The 18,704-nt window shown below is 44.0% G+C and overlaps 1 protein-coding gene across 3 annotated transcripts in view; it reads left to right on the top strand.

Annotated features, from left to right (window-relative positions):
• Nucleotides 1–402: 402 nt before the first annotated feature.
• The window catches only part of ORC5 (origin recognition complex subunit 5), a 103,409-nt gene continuing 85,107 nt past the window's right edge, over nt 403–18,704 (top strand). For all 3 annotated transcript variants that reach the window (XR_014012541.1, XM_081211746.1, XM_081211747.1), the window contains exons 1-6: nt 403–490; nt 1,028–1,191; nt 5,614–5,706; nt 7,104–7,298; nt 11,916–11,990; nt 14,980–15,091. Coding sequence is in view for 2 of the 3 variants with exons in the window: in XM_081211746.1 (XP_081067872.1) it covers nt 1,081–1,191; nt 5,614–5,706; nt 7,104–7,298; nt 11,916–11,990; nt 14,980–15,091 (586 nt within the window). In the remaining variant the exon portion in view is untranslated. The remainder of the gene's footprint in view (nt 491–1,027; nt 1,192–5,613; nt 5,707–7,103; nt 7,299–11,915; nt 11,991–14,979; nt 15,092–18,704) is intronic.

Below are 18,704 nucleotides of genomic sequence, written 5' to 3' on the forward strand. Positions count from 1 at the left end.
CAGTAAAATGGCAATTTATGTCAAGTGTCTCAAAAGGCCGGTCTTAAATATAGGTTTGCCACACTGGCGCGTCCCCTCCGTAGCGGGGGGCTTCCCCGCAGCGGGTACTGGACCAGGCGGATTTTGCTGCCCATCCCTTCTCCAGTTGCTTTTATACCCGAAGACATTGCGCGCTCCCTCCCGCTTTGCTTGCAGCCGTCGCTTTCGTTTTGGTTTCCCTTCCTCTCTCGCGCTCCCCCTGCAGGCCGTGGGGAGGAAAAGCACCGGTCCAAAGTAAGGGCACCGGAAAGTGCCCTCTAAGGACTTCACCGGCTGCTACTACGCATGCTCATTTTAGTAAAAAAAAAACCCCAACAAACGCGCGTTGCGCCTGCGGCTTAGCGATGGTAGGAGGCGCGTGTGGCTTCGCCGCGCATGCTCAGTGGGTTCGCGCGTAGTCGGAGCGGGGGAGGGCGAAAGGTGCATTTTGGCGGTTTAAGGGAGAGCTGAGGTAACCGAGGCCGGTAAATATTTGGGCGCCTGGGTCCGGCTCCGAGGGACCTGCCTGGCTCTTCCTTCCACAGAAGCAGAACAACAGGGCTTACTCACTGGGAGACCTTACTTCAGACTCGCTTCCTTGCGATTCCTGAAACAGAAGTTGGCGACAAATCCCCCCCAAAATAATAACGTGGCGGGCAGGTGTGCTGCTTATTACCGCTGTGGTCGATATTTCGTGCCCGTGAGGAGCGACTTTCAAGTGTTAGCTGCTGCTTTGCAGATTGTCTGATCGTTAAAACCTACATCTGTGCCATAAATACCTGGCTACAAATTAGTGGGGATAATCTCACATTTATTTTTATTTTTTTACTATGGCCCAGACCGCTGTCATCTTGGGCTTCAGGTGGACGATTGGTTGGGCTGCAGTATTTACTTCAGTTATTATTATTATTATTATTATTATTATTATTATTATTATTATTACTACTGCTGCTGAAACAGTATGCTATAACGTGAGAATCAGTTTGTCGCTTCATGTTTCCCTTAACAGACCTGCCCACCTCGCAATCCTGGAAGTTGTAAGACGCAGAGACAGAAGTTAAAATGCCTGTTTTCAAACATCCAGAATATCCAGAAGCGACGTTACTTCGCTTGGAAAGCTTGGTGCTTTTTCGGGAATCTCAAGTGTCCACCTTGTTATCAATCTTCGGAGAGGTAGCCCTTTCTAATTTTCTTTTTCTAATTGCCCTTTAAGATACTTGGCCTTATTTTTTGTATTCAAAGTCTGCTTTTAAGGCAACATACTTCTTACTGGGCAGGAAAACAGTGTTTTGTTTTGGGGTTTTTGCTTCTGACAGGTAGTAAAGCTGAAGTGGATATACCACAGTTGGCCCAGGAAGACCTGGGTTCAAATTCTACTCTAACTAAAGGTCTCTGACCTTTAGCAAGTCTTTACTATTACCTTAGCATGTCCTTTAGGAGTTATTTGAACTCAGAGATACATACATGAGTTAACGCATGTGTTTTTTCATAACACAAGGGATTAACTCATGCACGTATCTCTTTAAGTTCAAAGAAATGCAGTTATGGTTGTTTTTAATGTACAGTACAGTGGTACCTCGGGTTACATACGCCTCAGGTTACATATGCTTCAGGTTACAGACTCCGCTAACCCAGAAATAGTACCTTGGGTGAAGAACTTTGCTTCAGGATGAGAACAGAAACCGCGTGGTGGCAGTGGGAGGCCCCATTAGCTAAAGTGGTGCTTCAGGTTAAGAACACTTTCAGGTTAAGAACGGACCTCTGGAACGAATTAAGTACGTAAGCAGAGGTACCACTGTATCAGTTTTGTATTGCTACTTTTCTTCCCCTGGCTACCAATAGGAGTTTACAAGAAAATGTAGACTAGTGAGGCCTCCCCCCCCTTTTTTTTAAGGTTGCCATATAAAACTCAGTAGTGATTCTGTTAAATTCTAATGTACAAACATAGGCCTTCTTTTGGCATTTATTTATCTGAATAGGTAGATTAGGGAGTAATGCATACTATTTATGTAGCACTGTTTCTTAAGTACTCCACATACAGTATCTCTGTATCCCCAGCTGTGTTTGTGGAGACTTTGGGGTATCTCGAAGGTTACCAGGAATTCCTTAATTTGAAAAAAAAGTTATCAGTGAACCAAGATTTCCTGAAAGGCAGTGGGACCTCGGTTTTCGAACGTAATCTGTTCTGGAAGACTGTTCGAGTTCTTAAAAGTTTGAAAACCAAAAACTCGATACAGAAGCCTCAAAATGGAAAAAAAAACAATACTGAAAACTCAAAACGTGCATGTTCGACTTCCGAAAAGTGTTGGAAAACTGAAGCATTTACTTCCGGATTTACAACGTTCGAAAATCAAAACGTTTCTCAACAGAGACATTCGAAAACTGAGGTTCCACTGTACTGACCTTTTTCCTGTGCTGTAGCTATAGGGAACTATGATGTGTTCGTTCTAGAATGCCTTCTCTGTTCAGATTAGAAATGGTGTGCCTGATATTACTCCACATCACCTGTTAGAACACGTTCCAGATTTTTTTACAGTGTATGGGACTCCCGTGAAATGCATGATTTCCTTGGCAAGCAAATTGTTATACAAAGAGCTATCTTCATGTAGTGCTTTCTAACTTACTTGCAGAATGTTATAAAGCTATGCTAAGTAGGGCAACATTATCCTCGTATTTCAAATGAGGCACACTGCCAAATAGATAGTGGCCTATGTATGGATTCATGATAGGTGAGATATGAAGTGGGGAATTCTTGGCTCACAGCTCATTCTTTATGCAAAAGGTCTTTTTTAAACACAAACATTCTTTGGCTTATGTTAATAACGGGAAGAACATCGCTTCAAGCAGAAACTGTGAGGGTAATACTCTGCTATTCCCCTCTCCTGTCTTATATAAGCAGCAACTCCTGCATTGATTAATATGGGCTGTGGCATAGTTGAAGTTGTTACCTTTATCTGTAATTAAATATAATATCCCTACAAGCCGTTAAGGAGAATAATGTGTCATTTGGTTCACGGTATGGAAATTGATGTCGGCAGTCTGCTGCGGCATTTAATTTTGCCTGACAGTCTTCTGAAGCTTGCTGTACTGATGTATTCAGCATGAGTGCTAGACGTGCAGATTGTTTTTAAATGAAAGGTTACATTTTTCAACCATGGAGATGATTTTGATTATCTCAGTAATTTCCAGGGGTTCTCCTAGTAATCCCTGAAGAATGAATTTTTCAACCCTGCCTTCAGGAAACATTGCAACACTTGTTGGTCTACCCAGGCATTTAGCTTGAACTTAGTTAACTGAAAGACGTGGATGTAATAGTTATTCAAATGGTGTTCATTCCACAAACATTTTTATCGGTTTATATTCTTTCTTTTACCAGTTTATCTTTAAAATTATCACTGTGTGCAATATACTTCTGTCTGAACAGTTGTTACAGGAACATGTCTACAGGTAGCATTGTATCTTCAAAATAGTTTTTTTTTTCTATTTTTCTTTTGCTTCATTCCCAAGCAGTACTAATGATTGTATTGCTTTTTCCTTGTTGAGTGTTTATATTGCCCTCAAGAATTAAAATAACTTTAGATGTGTTGAAAATTGCCAATATACAGTTATTTGCTTTAAATAGTTAGTGTTGCAGAGAATGAATGAATAACTGCTGGAAATACTTTACTGAAACAGAACCTTTGATAAAGTGGCAGGAGGTCACATGTTTATGTTGGGTGGTTTTCGTTGTGGGTGAACAGCTGTATTTTTGCTTCATTTTAATGGATTTTGTTCTGTAGGGTTTTGTAAATCGTTTCAGGACCCCTTCTGTGTGAAGTGATACATAATTTGATTGAACTTGAAATTTCATTGTTTAGAAAACTACTCATTGTGGGGCCAGTGTACACAATATCAGATTTAGCAAATCTGTATGTGAGGTGGGACAGTAGCCACTCATCATTCTGTCTCCTCCTTGGGTGTGCACAGCAATGAATGGACATACATGCATACATCTGTACATGTGATACCCTGGAATTTTGCAGTCAGCTTTTTTTACATGGAAGGATTGGAAGAATTTAGTACAGATGGGCATATACATCACTAAAGAAGTTTTTTTGTATGAGTGATAAGTGTGTTCAGACCAGCTGCCCTACCATACATAAAGTGTTTATTGATTGAAGATTGGATGAACAATAAAACTATGAATTCCAATGCGAGTTTCGGATTGATTCATTAGGAATCACCCTTCTTCCTCTTGTTACCATCATGAATCGCTTGTCAGCATGTAAGTTTATGAACCTGTACAATTATCATTTTGCTGTATTTGCAATACATCATGCAGTACATTAAAGACTTTCTCAGCCTCAGATGGCTCAGTTTCAAGAGCTTGTGGACTGGAAAAGCAACTCAGACCAATTTCCAGAAAATATTTAAAAATGGTTAAGAAGCAAGATATTGACTTAATAATCAGTGGTTTGGATATGCAACTCTTTCTGTAAATTGAAAAAAAAAGGAAGCAAGTTTCTTGCTAAGAAGAGGGAGAGAGAGAGAGATTATGCAGTTAAGTGCCAGGACCTTAGAATTGCAAATCATTGACTTATTTTCTCTTGGAAGGTATTTAACCACATACTGAAAAAGCATTCTCTATTTAGTTCTGGTGTCTCCAATTTTGCAGAGCCTGCGAGCACATTTGGAGTTCTGCGAAATTGTATTGGCTGCCATGGTGGGGGCAGGCCCATTCACAAAATGGCCACTGTGGTGGGCATAGCTGGTCACTAGTGAGGCTAAAAGATAAGTAATTCGCCTGGGAACTCCAGATCACAAAGCCATTTCTTAGAAACCATGTTAACTGGCAGATCACCCCAAAACTTTCACTCAGCCTAGTCCCTTCACTGCATATATTGAAAAAAACCACCCATCCCATTCAGTAAGCACAAGCACACAAAACATCTGCACACAGACTCTCTGCTTTATCAATCCCCTCATAGCCCTGGTGCCCTTCCCAGCACCCAAGCAGTTGCCCTCCCAGCACTTGGGTTCAGAAGTTTCCTAACTAGTATGTTTACCTGTTTGTGTGAATCAAGTGATTGGGCTGCATGCACCATTACGTAGCTTGTGCACAGTATGGCTAATTACTGTTAATGTGTGAACACGGCCTATGACCCAACAAGTTTATTGTATTTGTTTCTTGCTTTTAGCTGCGATTGGCTTTCGAAGCAGCTTACAATTACAAACTGTCACAATGATGTTTTTGAAAAGCTATCTGTATGCTCTATATTAAAGCCTTTCTGTCATGGAGCCTTGCGTACTGTTACCAAACAGGCCAATCTCTTGACTTGTAATGTCTTGGGAGTTTCAGTGCTGGGCTTCAGGCCAGTCATTCTTTTGAACCAAACTTCCTTGTATTTTGATGGATTATAAAATCAAAGGGATAAGCTGTCCTGGTGGATCTTAGTTGCTGCATTTTTAGCGAACCCTTCATTCTTCAACTTTTCATCTAGCCAAAAACTTGATGAGTCAAAGTTCTGTACATCTTTTGATTGAAGAAAGGCCAGTGTGCTTTAAAAGAAAAGAAATAAAACAAACACTAAATATATATATATAATTTTTGTCCAGCGTCAGCATTTGAGCTTCCCATCCCTTTTTATCTATGGACACACATCCAGTGGGAAGACTTATGTGATGCAGACTCTTCTGAAAACCTTAGAGGTAAGAAGAATAATGGATTCATACTGTATATTGGGAAATGCTTTTAAGTTTTGTTTTTAAAAATCCTCTGAAACCATCAGTTTGTTCAACTGTTTCCTCAAGAAAACCATTCTTGACCATCCCCAGATAACTTGGTACATTGGGCCTTGGCTTACACAGCAAAGAATACAAGGAAGCAGAGCTCTGTTTGCCCCTACAAATCAGCTGTAACTTAGTGTTGTTGTATTTCTATATTTGCCCTGCCTCTGGCAGTGTCAGGTACTGCCTATAGTGACAGTACATGTCCAGCCCTATCATTAGCCATACCTGAAGGTGGCCACTTCAGGTAATTTATTTTGATTGTCATGAAAGGGCAGCAGATGGTTAGTTATTTAATTTATTGTTGTTGTATTTTTACTGGCAGGAAGTAGGAGAGGCCCTTGCGAGCTTTTCTGCCTTAGGTGCCAGAATAACTTGATTGACTTGAGTGGCCTTGGGAGGGGAGTGTCAAATGCTACTGTGCCTCAGGCATCAATATGTCTTGTGCTGGCCCTGTTGATGATCCATGTGGGGTTGAGGTGACATGAATGATAAGACAAGGGCTAACTTCAGAACAAGAGTGAACTAAGAAAATACTTACTGGTTTCAGCTTCATCCTGTGCTTAAACCATATCTTAACAATCCGTATTAAGTATTTGTAATGTTTCGGATGGATCATATGCGTTTTAACATCTTTTTAGCCTCTCACAACTTGCCATGTGATGCTCTATGGTCCTCATTTGGGGGCCTGTCAGCTAATGTTGCTGCTGCTTTTGTGCCATGTTCTCCTTAACTTTCTCTAACTTTATTTACAGCTAGAGGGAGTGGTAGTGAATTTGTGATTGACATTGTATAATACTGGTTCTGAATGGGATCCATTCTGTAGGCCCGGCCGTATCCCAAAAGCTTCGTAACCGGAGGCGCCCTTCTGCGCATGCGCAGGGCGCAATTGAGCAGGCACAGAGTGCTTCTGCACATGCGCGCGCGGCGAAACCCAGAAGTATAGACATCCAGGTTTGCTGCATTCGCAACCCAAAAGTTACGTTACCCGAAGGTAACATAACATGAGGGTCCACTGTAGTTGTTTATTGGATTCACTTTCATGAACTTCCCACTGTGTGTAGAATACATTGAAATGGCAGCAAATGTAATAATTATTTCGACTTCATACATGAAGTCCAATCATTCAATATTTAGTACTGAAATACTTGCATTTTTGTTAGCAAGCAATCCTCATTGAGAAGTAATTATGTCAAGAAATGTGAATGAATAATGATCTCTCAGGTTGTTGTTTTTTAAAAAAGCAAAACAAAAAAACTGCTGGTGGTATTCTCTGCAAATTGTTGTAACAGCATTAATGCAGTTTTCTTTCTCCTTAGCTGCCTCATGTGTTTGTGAACTGTGTTGAATGTTTCACTTCAAGACTACTTCTAGAAGAAATTTTGAGACAGTTACAAAGCCTTTCCTCTAAGGAAGAATATCCTCTTCCATTCTGTGATACGTTCAACGATTTCATACGTTTATTTAAGCAGGCAACTATGACACCTGATCTGCAGAAACAAACTTTGTATGTGGTAAGTTTGAAAAGTCACCTGGGTTTAGGGCTGGGTGAACTCCCTGATTTAATAATTGATTATGTAAAGGTGAATGAGGATACTAGAACATATCAATGTTTATTTTAGCCAAGTGTGGGAAGGGGAACAAACATTATCAACTCAGACAACCAACTAACTGTTACTGAAGGGTTTGTACTATAAAGCTATTAAGTGGGGCAGCTAATGTAAATGGGAAGGTTTGGGTAGGCTAGCATAAAGTTTGTGGTTTGGGGAGGGGAATTAGCTCCTTTGAATAACAGGCTGTTAATTTTATGAATCTTATAGTCTAGGGGCAAGATTAAAATCTGGGGTTTTTGTTGTAAAAGCTTTAAGCGCACTTGAATAAATAATGTAGTGTGTACGTATAACTAGAGCAATGAAAAATTAATTGGGCAACGTAATTCTACATAGTCTGTGAAGAGTAGATGGAGGAGAAAGGAAATGTGGGTGAAAGATTATTGTACTACTTTGTATGAAAAATAGTTAATGCAGAAACACTCGTTAATGGATACACAGTGGGAATAGATGAATTCCTTTCAAGAGAAAGATCTCATTCTGAACCTCTGAGGAAAACTGAGAAAGTAATATCACACTGAAAATTTTATGTTAATTTTGAGCAACTTGTAACTTCACCACCACCCTACCCCACATTTCCTCCTTTGGTGTTCTATTCAGCAAGCTACTAGTACACTGTCCATCCTGGAGTCTAATAAAAATCTGTGAATGCGTTTTGAAACACATTCAGATACCTATTAAACATTGGCTATTATAATGGTGGATTAACTCCTGACTTTAGGAATTATACCATGGCTTTACTGTCATGTTTTGTGCCTTTATGGCTGCAAACTTATGTATGCTTACGTGGGTATGAGCCTCACTGATTTCCGTCACACTGATCTCCAGTGAAAATAATATTGGGCTTCGTAGCTTAGCGACAGAATACATATTTTGCATAGAGAAGTTCTTAGATTCAATCCTGGGTAGCTCCAGTTAAAAGGACCACAACTGATACGAAAGATCTCTGCCTGAGATCCTGGAGAGTCACTTCTGGCCAGAGCAGACAGTATTAGGCTAGGGAGAAAATTGGTCTGATATGGTATAAGGCAGTTTCCTTTGTTTCTAAGGCTCTGTTCAGGCCTATGGTTGATCTCTGGTTTTGGGAGTGGGCTGTGGGATTGTATACACTCTACCACTCCTGTTGTGCGTTCCTTCTGATCCTCTTCCTTGGTTTATGTGAATGTCTTCAAAGGAGGTTAAAGTGGACCTACCTTTGCTCATATACTGTGAGAATGTGCTTATCATCAGGGAAGAGGATATATGCATGATCCTGCAGTCAGTCCTGCTTTGATATTTAAATCCAGGTTTCGTAGCTCTAAACTGGTTGTAAGGGAGATGGTTGGCTAAGGCACATATTCCTTGTGGCTGCCCTGCTTCTTGCCATTACAGGCTCACCAAAGTCCCAAACCCAAGTGCTGTTCCCAAAAAATTTTGAGACAGGTGTTTGCCCTGGCCTTTGGCTGAAGGCTAAGATGAAAAAGGCTGTGTGCATTAAGTTGAAGACTGGCTCACGTTAAGAGCAATCCTATTGTGACTGGCTGAGAAGAGCTCGCATGTAAAGCTGGTGCCACCTTCTGGAAGCTGCACACATGGCTCCAATGAGTTGCCCAATTGCAGGATTGCATAGATTGCCGCGGCCATGTTCACACTCTGTACATTAGGTGGCAAATTTCACAATCAGGACTGCCTGATGGCTGCTCCACACTACTTGTGTGGGACACTTACGAGGTGGCACCTATAAATATGAATTAGCCTGTAGTTAGTTCTGGCCATTTTCCAAAGAACCATGCACCTTCAAGGGAGTTTTTCAACAATGGTTTCTCAAGCCAGAAGCACCATATTCCCCATGGTAAATTACTGTTGAAACTGAGGCATGTTTCTACGGCTGTTTGTGATATGGCAGGCAAGTCTGCTGTTTAAATAAACAGCCAAAAAAGTTAGTGAGTGCGCCCAACATCTTTGGCTCACTTAATTTCTTTGAATTCAGAGGTAGTGAATTTGACATTGTGTTTTCTGACTGTGTCTCTTGGGTGTATGTTATCAAAAATAATGCTGGTAGTAGCGACAAGGTGAGTGGATGGTAGAAAGTAAAGTAATTCCTTATTTTCAAGGGAGACTTCCCCTTTACTGCTTCCTGGTGCAAAAATCCCATACTGCTGCTGAAAATAAGCACCAGGTGGGCGTGGTCAATTGTATGGGTTCTTCACACCCAATCATTGCCCAGCAGAGAAGGACCCATGTCATCTTGTCCGGTATTCAGACAGTTGCTATTGGTGGAAGAGATCTTCCTACATTGAAGACCCCCACCCTTCTAGCGTAAGAATTAGTGCCAAGTGGGAAGTCAAGGAAATGCTTACTTAAATGTACAGTATCTTTATGCATTTAAACAAAGTACATCAAAGGACCTCCTCCATTTTCTTCAGGAAAAATGAGCATTTGTTGTTGTTTAGTCGTTTAGTTGTGTCTGACTCTTCGTGACCTCCTGGACGAGAGCACGCCAGGCACTCCTGTCTTCCACTGCCTCCTGCAGTTTGGTCAAACTCGTGCTGGTAGCTTCGAGAACACTGTCCAACCATCTCGTCCTCTGTCGTCCCCTTTTCCTTGTGCCCTCCATCTTTCCCAACATCAGGGTCTTTTCCAGGGAGTCTTCTCTTCTCATGAGGTGGCCAAAGTATTGGAGCCTCAGCTTCAGGATCTGTCCTTCCAGTGAGCACTCAGGGCTGATTTCCTTCAGAATGGATAGGTTTGATCTTCTTGCAGTCCATAGGACTCTCAAGAGTCTCCTCCAGCACCATAAAATGAGCATAAAATTTATGCTCATAAAATGAGCATAGTTAAGTGCTAAAAATGTGGTGTGAGATTCTGAAAGATTACTGCTGTCAGATAAGCATGTTACAGCGGGGCAACCCTTGACTTAACTGGTTTTAGAACCAATTTTTGGGAATTAATAATGTTGCTTATCGTAATATTTGAAATTACTTGAAAATAGATAATAAAATACTAGGGCAGGACATTAAATATTGCAGAATGATCAATTTTATTGGGTAAGATGTTGGTAAATCAGAACAATTAAGTGTTAAATTGGAGCATTTCATTCTGCTGTGCATGAAAATAGACAAGAGTGGGGGAGAAATCAATTTATGTGAATTAACCTGTGTCTTTGGATTTATTATGGGGCGGTTTAAATGGAGATTGATGGAAGAACTTGCGTTCTGGTAGCACAAGCTGGCAAAACTAATCTATGCTATTTCGTTTCATTCGTAAATAGCCTAAGATATTTCAGCCTCAATTAATTCAGTGAAAATTAAGATAAATGGATGGTCTCTTCAGTGGCTTCTAAATGCTTCTCTTAATCCAAGAACAGGTACTGAACAATCATGATTAATCATGAGGCTCAAAATGATTCATTTTCCCCGGTGAAGGATGGTGCCAATAAAACTTTGTGTTTATACCTGCGTTGAGAACAATGTGTCCTTCGTGTTCCTTCTCTCCTGTGTTTGGAATTGCAATTCATCAGTCTAGTTATCTTTAACACATAAGAGCTGGTGTAGCATAACAGTTAATGTGACCTTTTCCCTGTTGAATCCACCAGGTTGCCTTAGCCAAGCCATAACACACACACACACACCGCCCCCAATCTCAGTATGGCGGTCATAGAAAGAGCAGGAATATAGGAAGCTGCTCTCTATTGTCTGTACTAGAGGCAAAGCTGCTCTCCAAGGTTTCAACCAGAGGACATTTCCAGTCCTACCTTGAGCTGCCAGGGATTGAACCTGGGACGTTTTGCATGCTATTCCTTGATAGTGTTGTTAAAAGGATTACTTAGATGGCGTACGTAAAGTTCTGTATAAAGTGTTTGTCAAAATCTTTAAGGCCCACCTAGAGTTTTTATTGTAATCATTTGGTATATACATTTTGTTACAGAGAAATAAATGAATGCATAATTTGTTTAGGTGGCCCACCGAGTACAAACATCCCTTAATAGTCCTCCACATAATTTGCTGCCACTACCTATTAATGTATATAGAGCCTTCTGTAAACTTGGCTCTGTGATTAAAAGGCGCTGTGTGGAGTGAAATCTCCTAATGTAGTCTTCCTCAGGTCACCCTCCTTAATTGTAGAACTCTGTAAATATATTTATTTGTGGAAAATAATATCTAGTACTATTGGTAATTTGACAAGAACACATAGTTTTAGCATAACAATTCTCTTTAACAGCTTAACTCTCCCTGATTATTCTTAGTCTGTTTAGCTTTCAGCTCCTCTGACTCTGTCCTACTCCCCAACTATCCTTTTCAGCTGACCTCTCTCACTCTTAATTCCACCCCACCACATTCAATCCCACTCTCCTGCTGTCTATTCATCCACCATTGTATTTTCCTCTTTGGATTAGGATCCCATGTTTATATATAAAGTGATAACCAACATTAATCCTACTCAGAGTAGCCTCACTGGAAATCAGTGGACTTAAGTAATTCAAATGTTTTAAATTGCTTATGAGTTACTTTTGTGTAATAAAATTTCTCTTTGGTTTTAAAGGTTTTGGATAGAGCAGAGCAGCTGAGGGAACTAGAAACAAACCTCTTGCCAGGTTTCCTTAGACTACAAGAACTGGTAAGTAAATTGACCAAGTGATCCTTATTGAGCTACTTCATTTTAGCGGTACTTATAAAACAAATTTCCAGTATGTACTACGTTGGTTCAATGAGCCAATTTCTGCTGTGAATACAGTGAATCCACTTGTGCTATGGGAGGAGCAATACTGGAGCCTTCTTTTCATTCACGGTAAACCAATAACCATTGTGATGTGTACAGCGGTCCAGTGTTGGAGACAAGGGAATCATCATTGTCCCCTTTCCACCTTGGAATTATGTTGTGTAAAGTAGATGTTTCATATTGCTTGGTACAGCTTACCTTGCTTTTGTTTTCTGGGACAGGGAGGTTAACGATATGCTCCTAGAGCATTTGAAATGCTAGTTCTGGGTTGCTCTTCCTGCCATTTTCCCGTACATGCAGGAACCTGATAAACGGTACTGATCATTTTTTGTAGATGTGCATTAATCTTGGTAGCACACTGGAATGGAGAATGCGCGTGTTGCTTGCTTTGGCACTTTCATGTGTTCTTTTGCAATAATCTGATGAACTGTAACAAATGTGACTGTAACAAATGTGAGACTTCGACTGCAGGGAAGAAATTTGTTTTGCTTTGGATTGATGCTGGCTTTTGCAGCAATTCAAGTGGATTAGAGAAGCGTAGTGCATGATTCTTATATCTTGCCGGTAGGTAGGAGCCAAACAAACAAGAGTCCTTAACTCTCCTACCAGGAGAATAATTAGAGATCAACTTGTTGGAAAATTCCTGATGCTGCTCTTGGGAAGGATGGCTACACAGCTATCATTTTTTGTGTGATGATGAACAATAGTGATGTGCAAAAGAGGCTTGGAAAGCTAATTGATCTTGATTCAGAAACTGATATATGTAGCAAGATCATATTGTGTGCTATGGAAGGTGAGATTTGAAAACATAAACTGTTCTCTTAATAACGGGAAATGCCTTTGTTTTCATGTGATACTCAGCCGCTAGATTAGGACAAGTGCCTTAAAATCTTGGTAGGTAAGTTAAAAGGTATTAAAAAGCCTTTGCCTCCCTCACTTTATTATATGTCTGTAAAGCTCCTTGGGACGTGGGTGATGCTGTGGGTTAAACCACAGAGCCTAGGGCTGGCCAATCAGAAGGTTGCAGTTTGAATCCCCACAACAGGGTGAGCTCCCATTGCTCGATCCCTGCTCCTGCTAACCTAGCAGTTCGAAAGCACCTCAAAGTGCAAGTAGATAAATAGGTACCATTCCAGCGGGAAGGTAAACGCGTTTCTGTGCCCTGCTCTGGTTCGCCAGAAGCGGCTTAGTCATACTGGCCACATGACCCGGAAGCTGTACGCTGGCTCCCTTGGCCAATAAAGCAAGATGAGCGTCGCAACCCCAGAGTCGTCCGCGACTGGACCTAACGGTCAGGGGTACCTTTACCTTTAAAGCTCCTTGAGTATCTTGAGGGGGAAGAGACACATTTTCTCTCCCACCAAATAATTCAGGCCTGAACAGGAATTGGCACCTCTGATTCCATAGGTGAAAACACTTATAAATCTGCATTTATATTTCCTGAAGCCATATGGATTTGATTTAATTATAGAAACCTAGATTCCCGGTCTTCTGGTTGTCAGTGGAGTTGCCCTTAGTGTAAACTGGTGCCTTCGAATCTGTATTGTTAGAAACTGTAGGGTAGTAAATTCAAAATAACTGAGGCTGGAATCCTATATATGTCTGCTCATAAGTAGAGGGTTGGACTAGATCAGTGGTGGCCAAACTTGGCCCGCCAGCTGTTTTTGGACTACAACTCCCATCATCCCTAGCTAACAGGACCAGTGGTTAGAACATAGCTGTCAACTTACAGATTTGAAAATAAGGGACCAGCAGCCTTGAAAATAAGGGACCAGCAGCCAAAATAAGGGACCTGCAGCCTCACCTGTTCCAGGCACTCCAGTCTTCCTGTCCTCCTGCAGTCTGGTCAAACTCATGCTGGTAGCTTCGAGAACACTGTCCAACCAACTTTGTAACCAGAGGTTCAACTGAATAGAATCTGAATCACATGCAACACAAGGCCTATGCAGCCTCAACTTAAGCCAGCCTGGCTTTGCACTGGAAAGTTTGCAGCAGCACGTGCAACAAAATGGCGTCCAGCATTCAAAAACCCCCTCAGCTTGCATTAACTAGCCACACACAAGGCATGCAAGCTCCACCCCCCAGTCGTTCTTAGACTTCTTATTGGGTGAGCAGCACAGCCAAGCAACACAGTTGGAGCCTCCCTCCTCCCTGGCCGGCAGGGAGGGAGGGAGAAGAGCTGCTTCCTTTGAAATTTAAGGGACATCCTTTAAGGGACATCTATCAATAAGGGACAGCAGCGGGACATGGCGCTGGAATAAGGGACTGTCCCTTCAAATAAGGGACACTTGACAGCTATGGGTTAGAAGGGCGAAGTTTGGCCAACACTGGACTAGATGGTCCTCAGGGTCACGTCCAACTCTGTGATTCTATGATAAGGAAGTCTCAGTTCAGATGCTGTGTCCCTCATTTTCAAGCTACAGTCCTAGGAACATTCTGTTGCAGGAAACTTGCAGAAGACAGGAGGGAGCAATGATTTGAAGACTGAAAATGCTATGTCTCAACTGAGCTCATAGGCATGTTGTGAAAGCAACTGACCAACGGATGGACTGTCCGTTTATCTTACTAAGATTTTAATAATTTAAGAGTCAAGCTTTTTCAATCAAACACAAGCCTCCTTCCTGACAATTATGATGTGCAGCCCTATTTAGCTTAAATGCCATAGTTCACAGCAATAGAAGAACTGGATTTTTTAAAAAATGCAGATGTATTAGCTGCTTGATTAGGGTGCTTACGGTCTTATGATTATGCAAATAATTTGCAATAAAATGCTGAATCAGATGAGTTTGTTTCAATTAGAAAGAAACTTCACAAGTTTTTCTGTGACTAAAACGTAACTGCAAGGTCACCTTTTCCCTCTCTCCCCTCCCCAACCCCTGTCCTCCAGACGGAGAGAAATGTGACTGTGGTCCTTCTTAGTGAAATTGTGTGGGAGCTGCTTCGTCCAGCTACAGGATGCCTTGAACCATTGCCGTTGTTTTTTCCGGACTACAGCATAGGTAACACAATACACTTATTTTGGGTTGTTCGTGGCTATTAAACATAATAGCTAAACAAAATCTCTGTCAATGGAAGCTGTATACCTGAGTATCAGATGCTGGAGGCAAACCGACTAGGGAAAGCTACCTTCTCTCCACAACATGCTTCCAAGTTTCCAAAGGGAACTGGCTAGTTACTCTTGGATGCAAACAGAATACTAGATTTGATGGGCGCTGGGATGATGTTTAACATCTACTTTTTGAAGAATTAATAATTAGTACCTTTATTTTCTGTATGTGTGTATACATCACACCCCTTGCAGTCAAAGGAATTAAGAACTCCTGGTTTGAGAGAATTAACCTGGTTTTATGAAAAGGATAGTGAAATCCAGAGCTGGTTCTAACTCATTGTGAGAGAAAAATTATGTTGCTAGTTAAACTTCCAAATCTTGGAATTCTTTATCTTTAAGTGCATATCACATTACCAAGTTTTCAGCACTGTTGTAGCTACCAGAACTGGTCACCAGCAAAATGCTTTTTATATATATTAAAGAGCTTTTTATGCTCATGGTTGGGTGGGATGGAGCTGAGAAGAAAAGAAAAAATCACCTCTCCTGGTGTTCTAAACTAGGTCCTAAGCATAAGAGTAAACAGTAGCTCTGTTTGTTGCCTTGTCACAGATTCTTAAATTCAGATACTCATGAAGATTGACGCAGTAAGGGTTGCATTAAAATGCATTAGTGTTACAAATAGCAATACAGAAAAATATAGCTGTGAACAAAATACTATGTAATTAATGAACAACTAAGGTTGGTATAGGGACGCGGGTGGCGCTGTGGGTAAACGCCTCAGCGCCTAGGGCTTGCCGATTGAAAGGTCAGCGGTTCGAATCCCCGCAGCGGGGTGTGCTCCCGCTGCTCGGTCCCAGCGCCTGCCAACCTAGCAGTTCGAAAGCACCCCTGGGTGCAAGTAGATAAATAGGGACCGCTTACTGGCGGGAAGGTAAACGGCGTTTCCATGTGCTGCGCTGGCTCGCCAGATGCAGCTTGTCACGCTGGCCACGTGACCCGGAAGTGTCTCCGGACAGCGCTGGCCCCCGGCCTCTTGAGTGAGATGGGCGCACAAGTCTGTCAAGGGGTCTGGCAGGGGTACCTTTACCTTTAAGGTTGGTGTCAGAGCTGCTTGAAGATCCTAGCTCACAGAGGATCACGCTAGCCAGCGATCATTAAGTAAAAGTCTTTATTGAATTACAGTTTCCATTCTCACGCTGCTGCGCGCAAACTCTACGTCTAGTAGCTAGATCGGCGAAGCTCCGTCTGAATCTCCGCCCCTTGTGCACCAACTTAATATCCTAGCCTTGCTCCACCTTTTCCGCCTGACTGTCCTCCTCTGGGTCCCTCTACCCCCCGGGGCTTCTTCCTTCCGGGATTCTTCTGACGCTGACCCGGACCCTCCTGCCTCCTTGCGCCGGGCTTTAGGACCTGGTTCCCTTTCGGGGCTGCTTACTGCGCCGCCTTCCTCTGCATTTGAACTTGGCGCGCGCGCCCAACCTTCCACCTTCCTCTTAACCGTTTCTTCGCTCCCCGATGGAGGTGTGGCCACTCCTGACTCATGCCCTCCCTCCTGTGGCGAGCTGCCAGCGCTTCCCCCCTGGCTCCCTTCCTCTTCCCTGCTTCCTGGCGGTGACGCTGGTCCCGATTTCCAGCTGTTCCCCCCTGAGTCCCTTCTGGCTCTATCTTCCTGGGGTGCCCCCCTTGACTCCCCCCTTGCCCTGGCCACTGGTGCTCCTTTCTGTGAATCCTCTGATTCACTGGAAAGACTAGGAGATCTCGGGTCGTCGTCATCACTCATCTTTTCTTCTGCTTCCTCCCCTTCGCTCTCTGTTTCCTCCCTTGCCCGTGCCTCTGCTCCTAAACCCCTGACATCCATCCCCCCCTCGAAGCCCCCCATTCCCCCCTCCCCTCCTTCCGGTGCTGGAGCTGGGGGCTGCTGTTGCAAAGGGACGAACGTCGGATATCGGTCGCTTCCCGTGGCGGGCCTCCATCTGAAGTCTTCCGGTTCTTCCTCCCTGCTCTCGTCGACGACAGTCACCTCCGCTTCCATCTCTGTGCCGCCGTGCTCGAAACCAGGGTCGTCCCCGAAAATGTCCATGTCCGTCTCTCCCTCACTTCCTCCTGGCGGCGTTGCTCGTCCTGGACCCTCCAGCCACTTCCTGCGCCACTGCTCCTCTGGTCTATCGTCCCACCAATACGAGGGTTCTGAGGCAGATCCCGAGGGTGACCCCTCCGGGGAACGGACGTCTCGTGTCGGTTCCTCGTCCGAGTCGAACCCCCGGAACGTGCTGGCCGAAAGCGTGGGCGTGAAAAGCCAGTCGTCGAAAAAGTCTGCTGGCATAGGTCTATGTGGGAAGAGGGCATGAAACTCGTCTTTGAGCAGAGGTTCGTCTAAGGCGTAGCCCGGCACCCAGCTGTTCGCACTGGCCGGGGTGCCCTCCTTGGCGAGAAAGTATTCTACCCCCTCTTCCCCCCATCTGGAGTCCAAAATCTCCGTGACTTCGTTGATGCGCTCCTTCTGTGCCACTCCCGCGTGCCCTGTTCTGTCTCTGGCCGGACTCGGCGCCGTTCCGGGTTCCTGGAACCTGTGCGGTGCCTTGTAGGGAGTGAGCACCGATCTGTGGAATACCGGATGCATTCTGGAACCCTCCGGAAGTGCCAGTCTGAAAGCTACCGGGTTGACCTGCTCTTCGACTTGGTAGGGCCCCAGTTGCTTATGCCCTAGTTTCTTCTTGGCCAACGACCTGGCCGGCACTGCGTGGGCTGCTAACCAAACCCAGTCTCCCACGTGGAGCTCTTCTCCAACCCTTCTGTGCTTGTCTGCTTGTACCTTGTATGCATGCTTGGCCAGCTCCAGGTGGCGCCTCAGCTGATCGTGGACTTCCTGCAGCTCCGACGCGAACGCATCTGCTGTCTGCGGCTCCCCCTCCCCCATTCTTTCCAGTCCCGGGAAGGTTCTGGGGTGCCTCCCGTTGTTGGCGAAGAACGGCGTGACCCCCGTGGACACGTGCTTCGTGTTGTTGTAGGCGAACTCGGCAAGCGGCAGGTAATCCACCCACGTCGCAGGCTGTTGATTTGCATAACATCTCAGGTACTGCTGCATGATGGCATTGACCCGCTCCGCTTGCCCGTTGGTCTGCGGGTGTCTCGCCGACGCCAGGTTGATCTTGACGTTCAGGAAGCCCATCAGCTTCTGCCAGAAATTCGAGATGAACTGCCGTCCCCGGTCGGACAGAATAGACCGTGGCAGACCGTGAACCTTGAACACGTGGTCTATGAACAGTTTGGCGGTTTGCTCCGCCGTGGCCACCTTAGCACACGGAATGAAATGGGCCATCTTGGAAAACAGGTCCACCACCACCAGCACTGCCGTCTTGCCCCTTGAGCTGGGCAGATCCGTGACAAAGTCCAGGGCCACCCTTTCCCAAGGTTCGACCGGAGTTTGCAGCGGTTCCAACAGTCCGGCCGGCGGTTTGTGCACTGGCTTGGCCCTCTGGCAGGTGTCACACCTCGCCACGTAGTCTGCGACCTCCCCTCTCATTCCAGGCCACCAGAAATCCCTGGCTACTAATTCCACCGTC

Source organism: Podarcis bocagei (assembly GCF_964188305.1).
Source record: "Podarcis bocagei genome assembly, chromosome: 10".
NCBI classification, from domain to species: domain Eukaryota; kingdom Metazoa; phylum Chordata; class Lepidosauria; order Squamata; family Lacertidae; genus Podarcis; species Podarcis bocagei.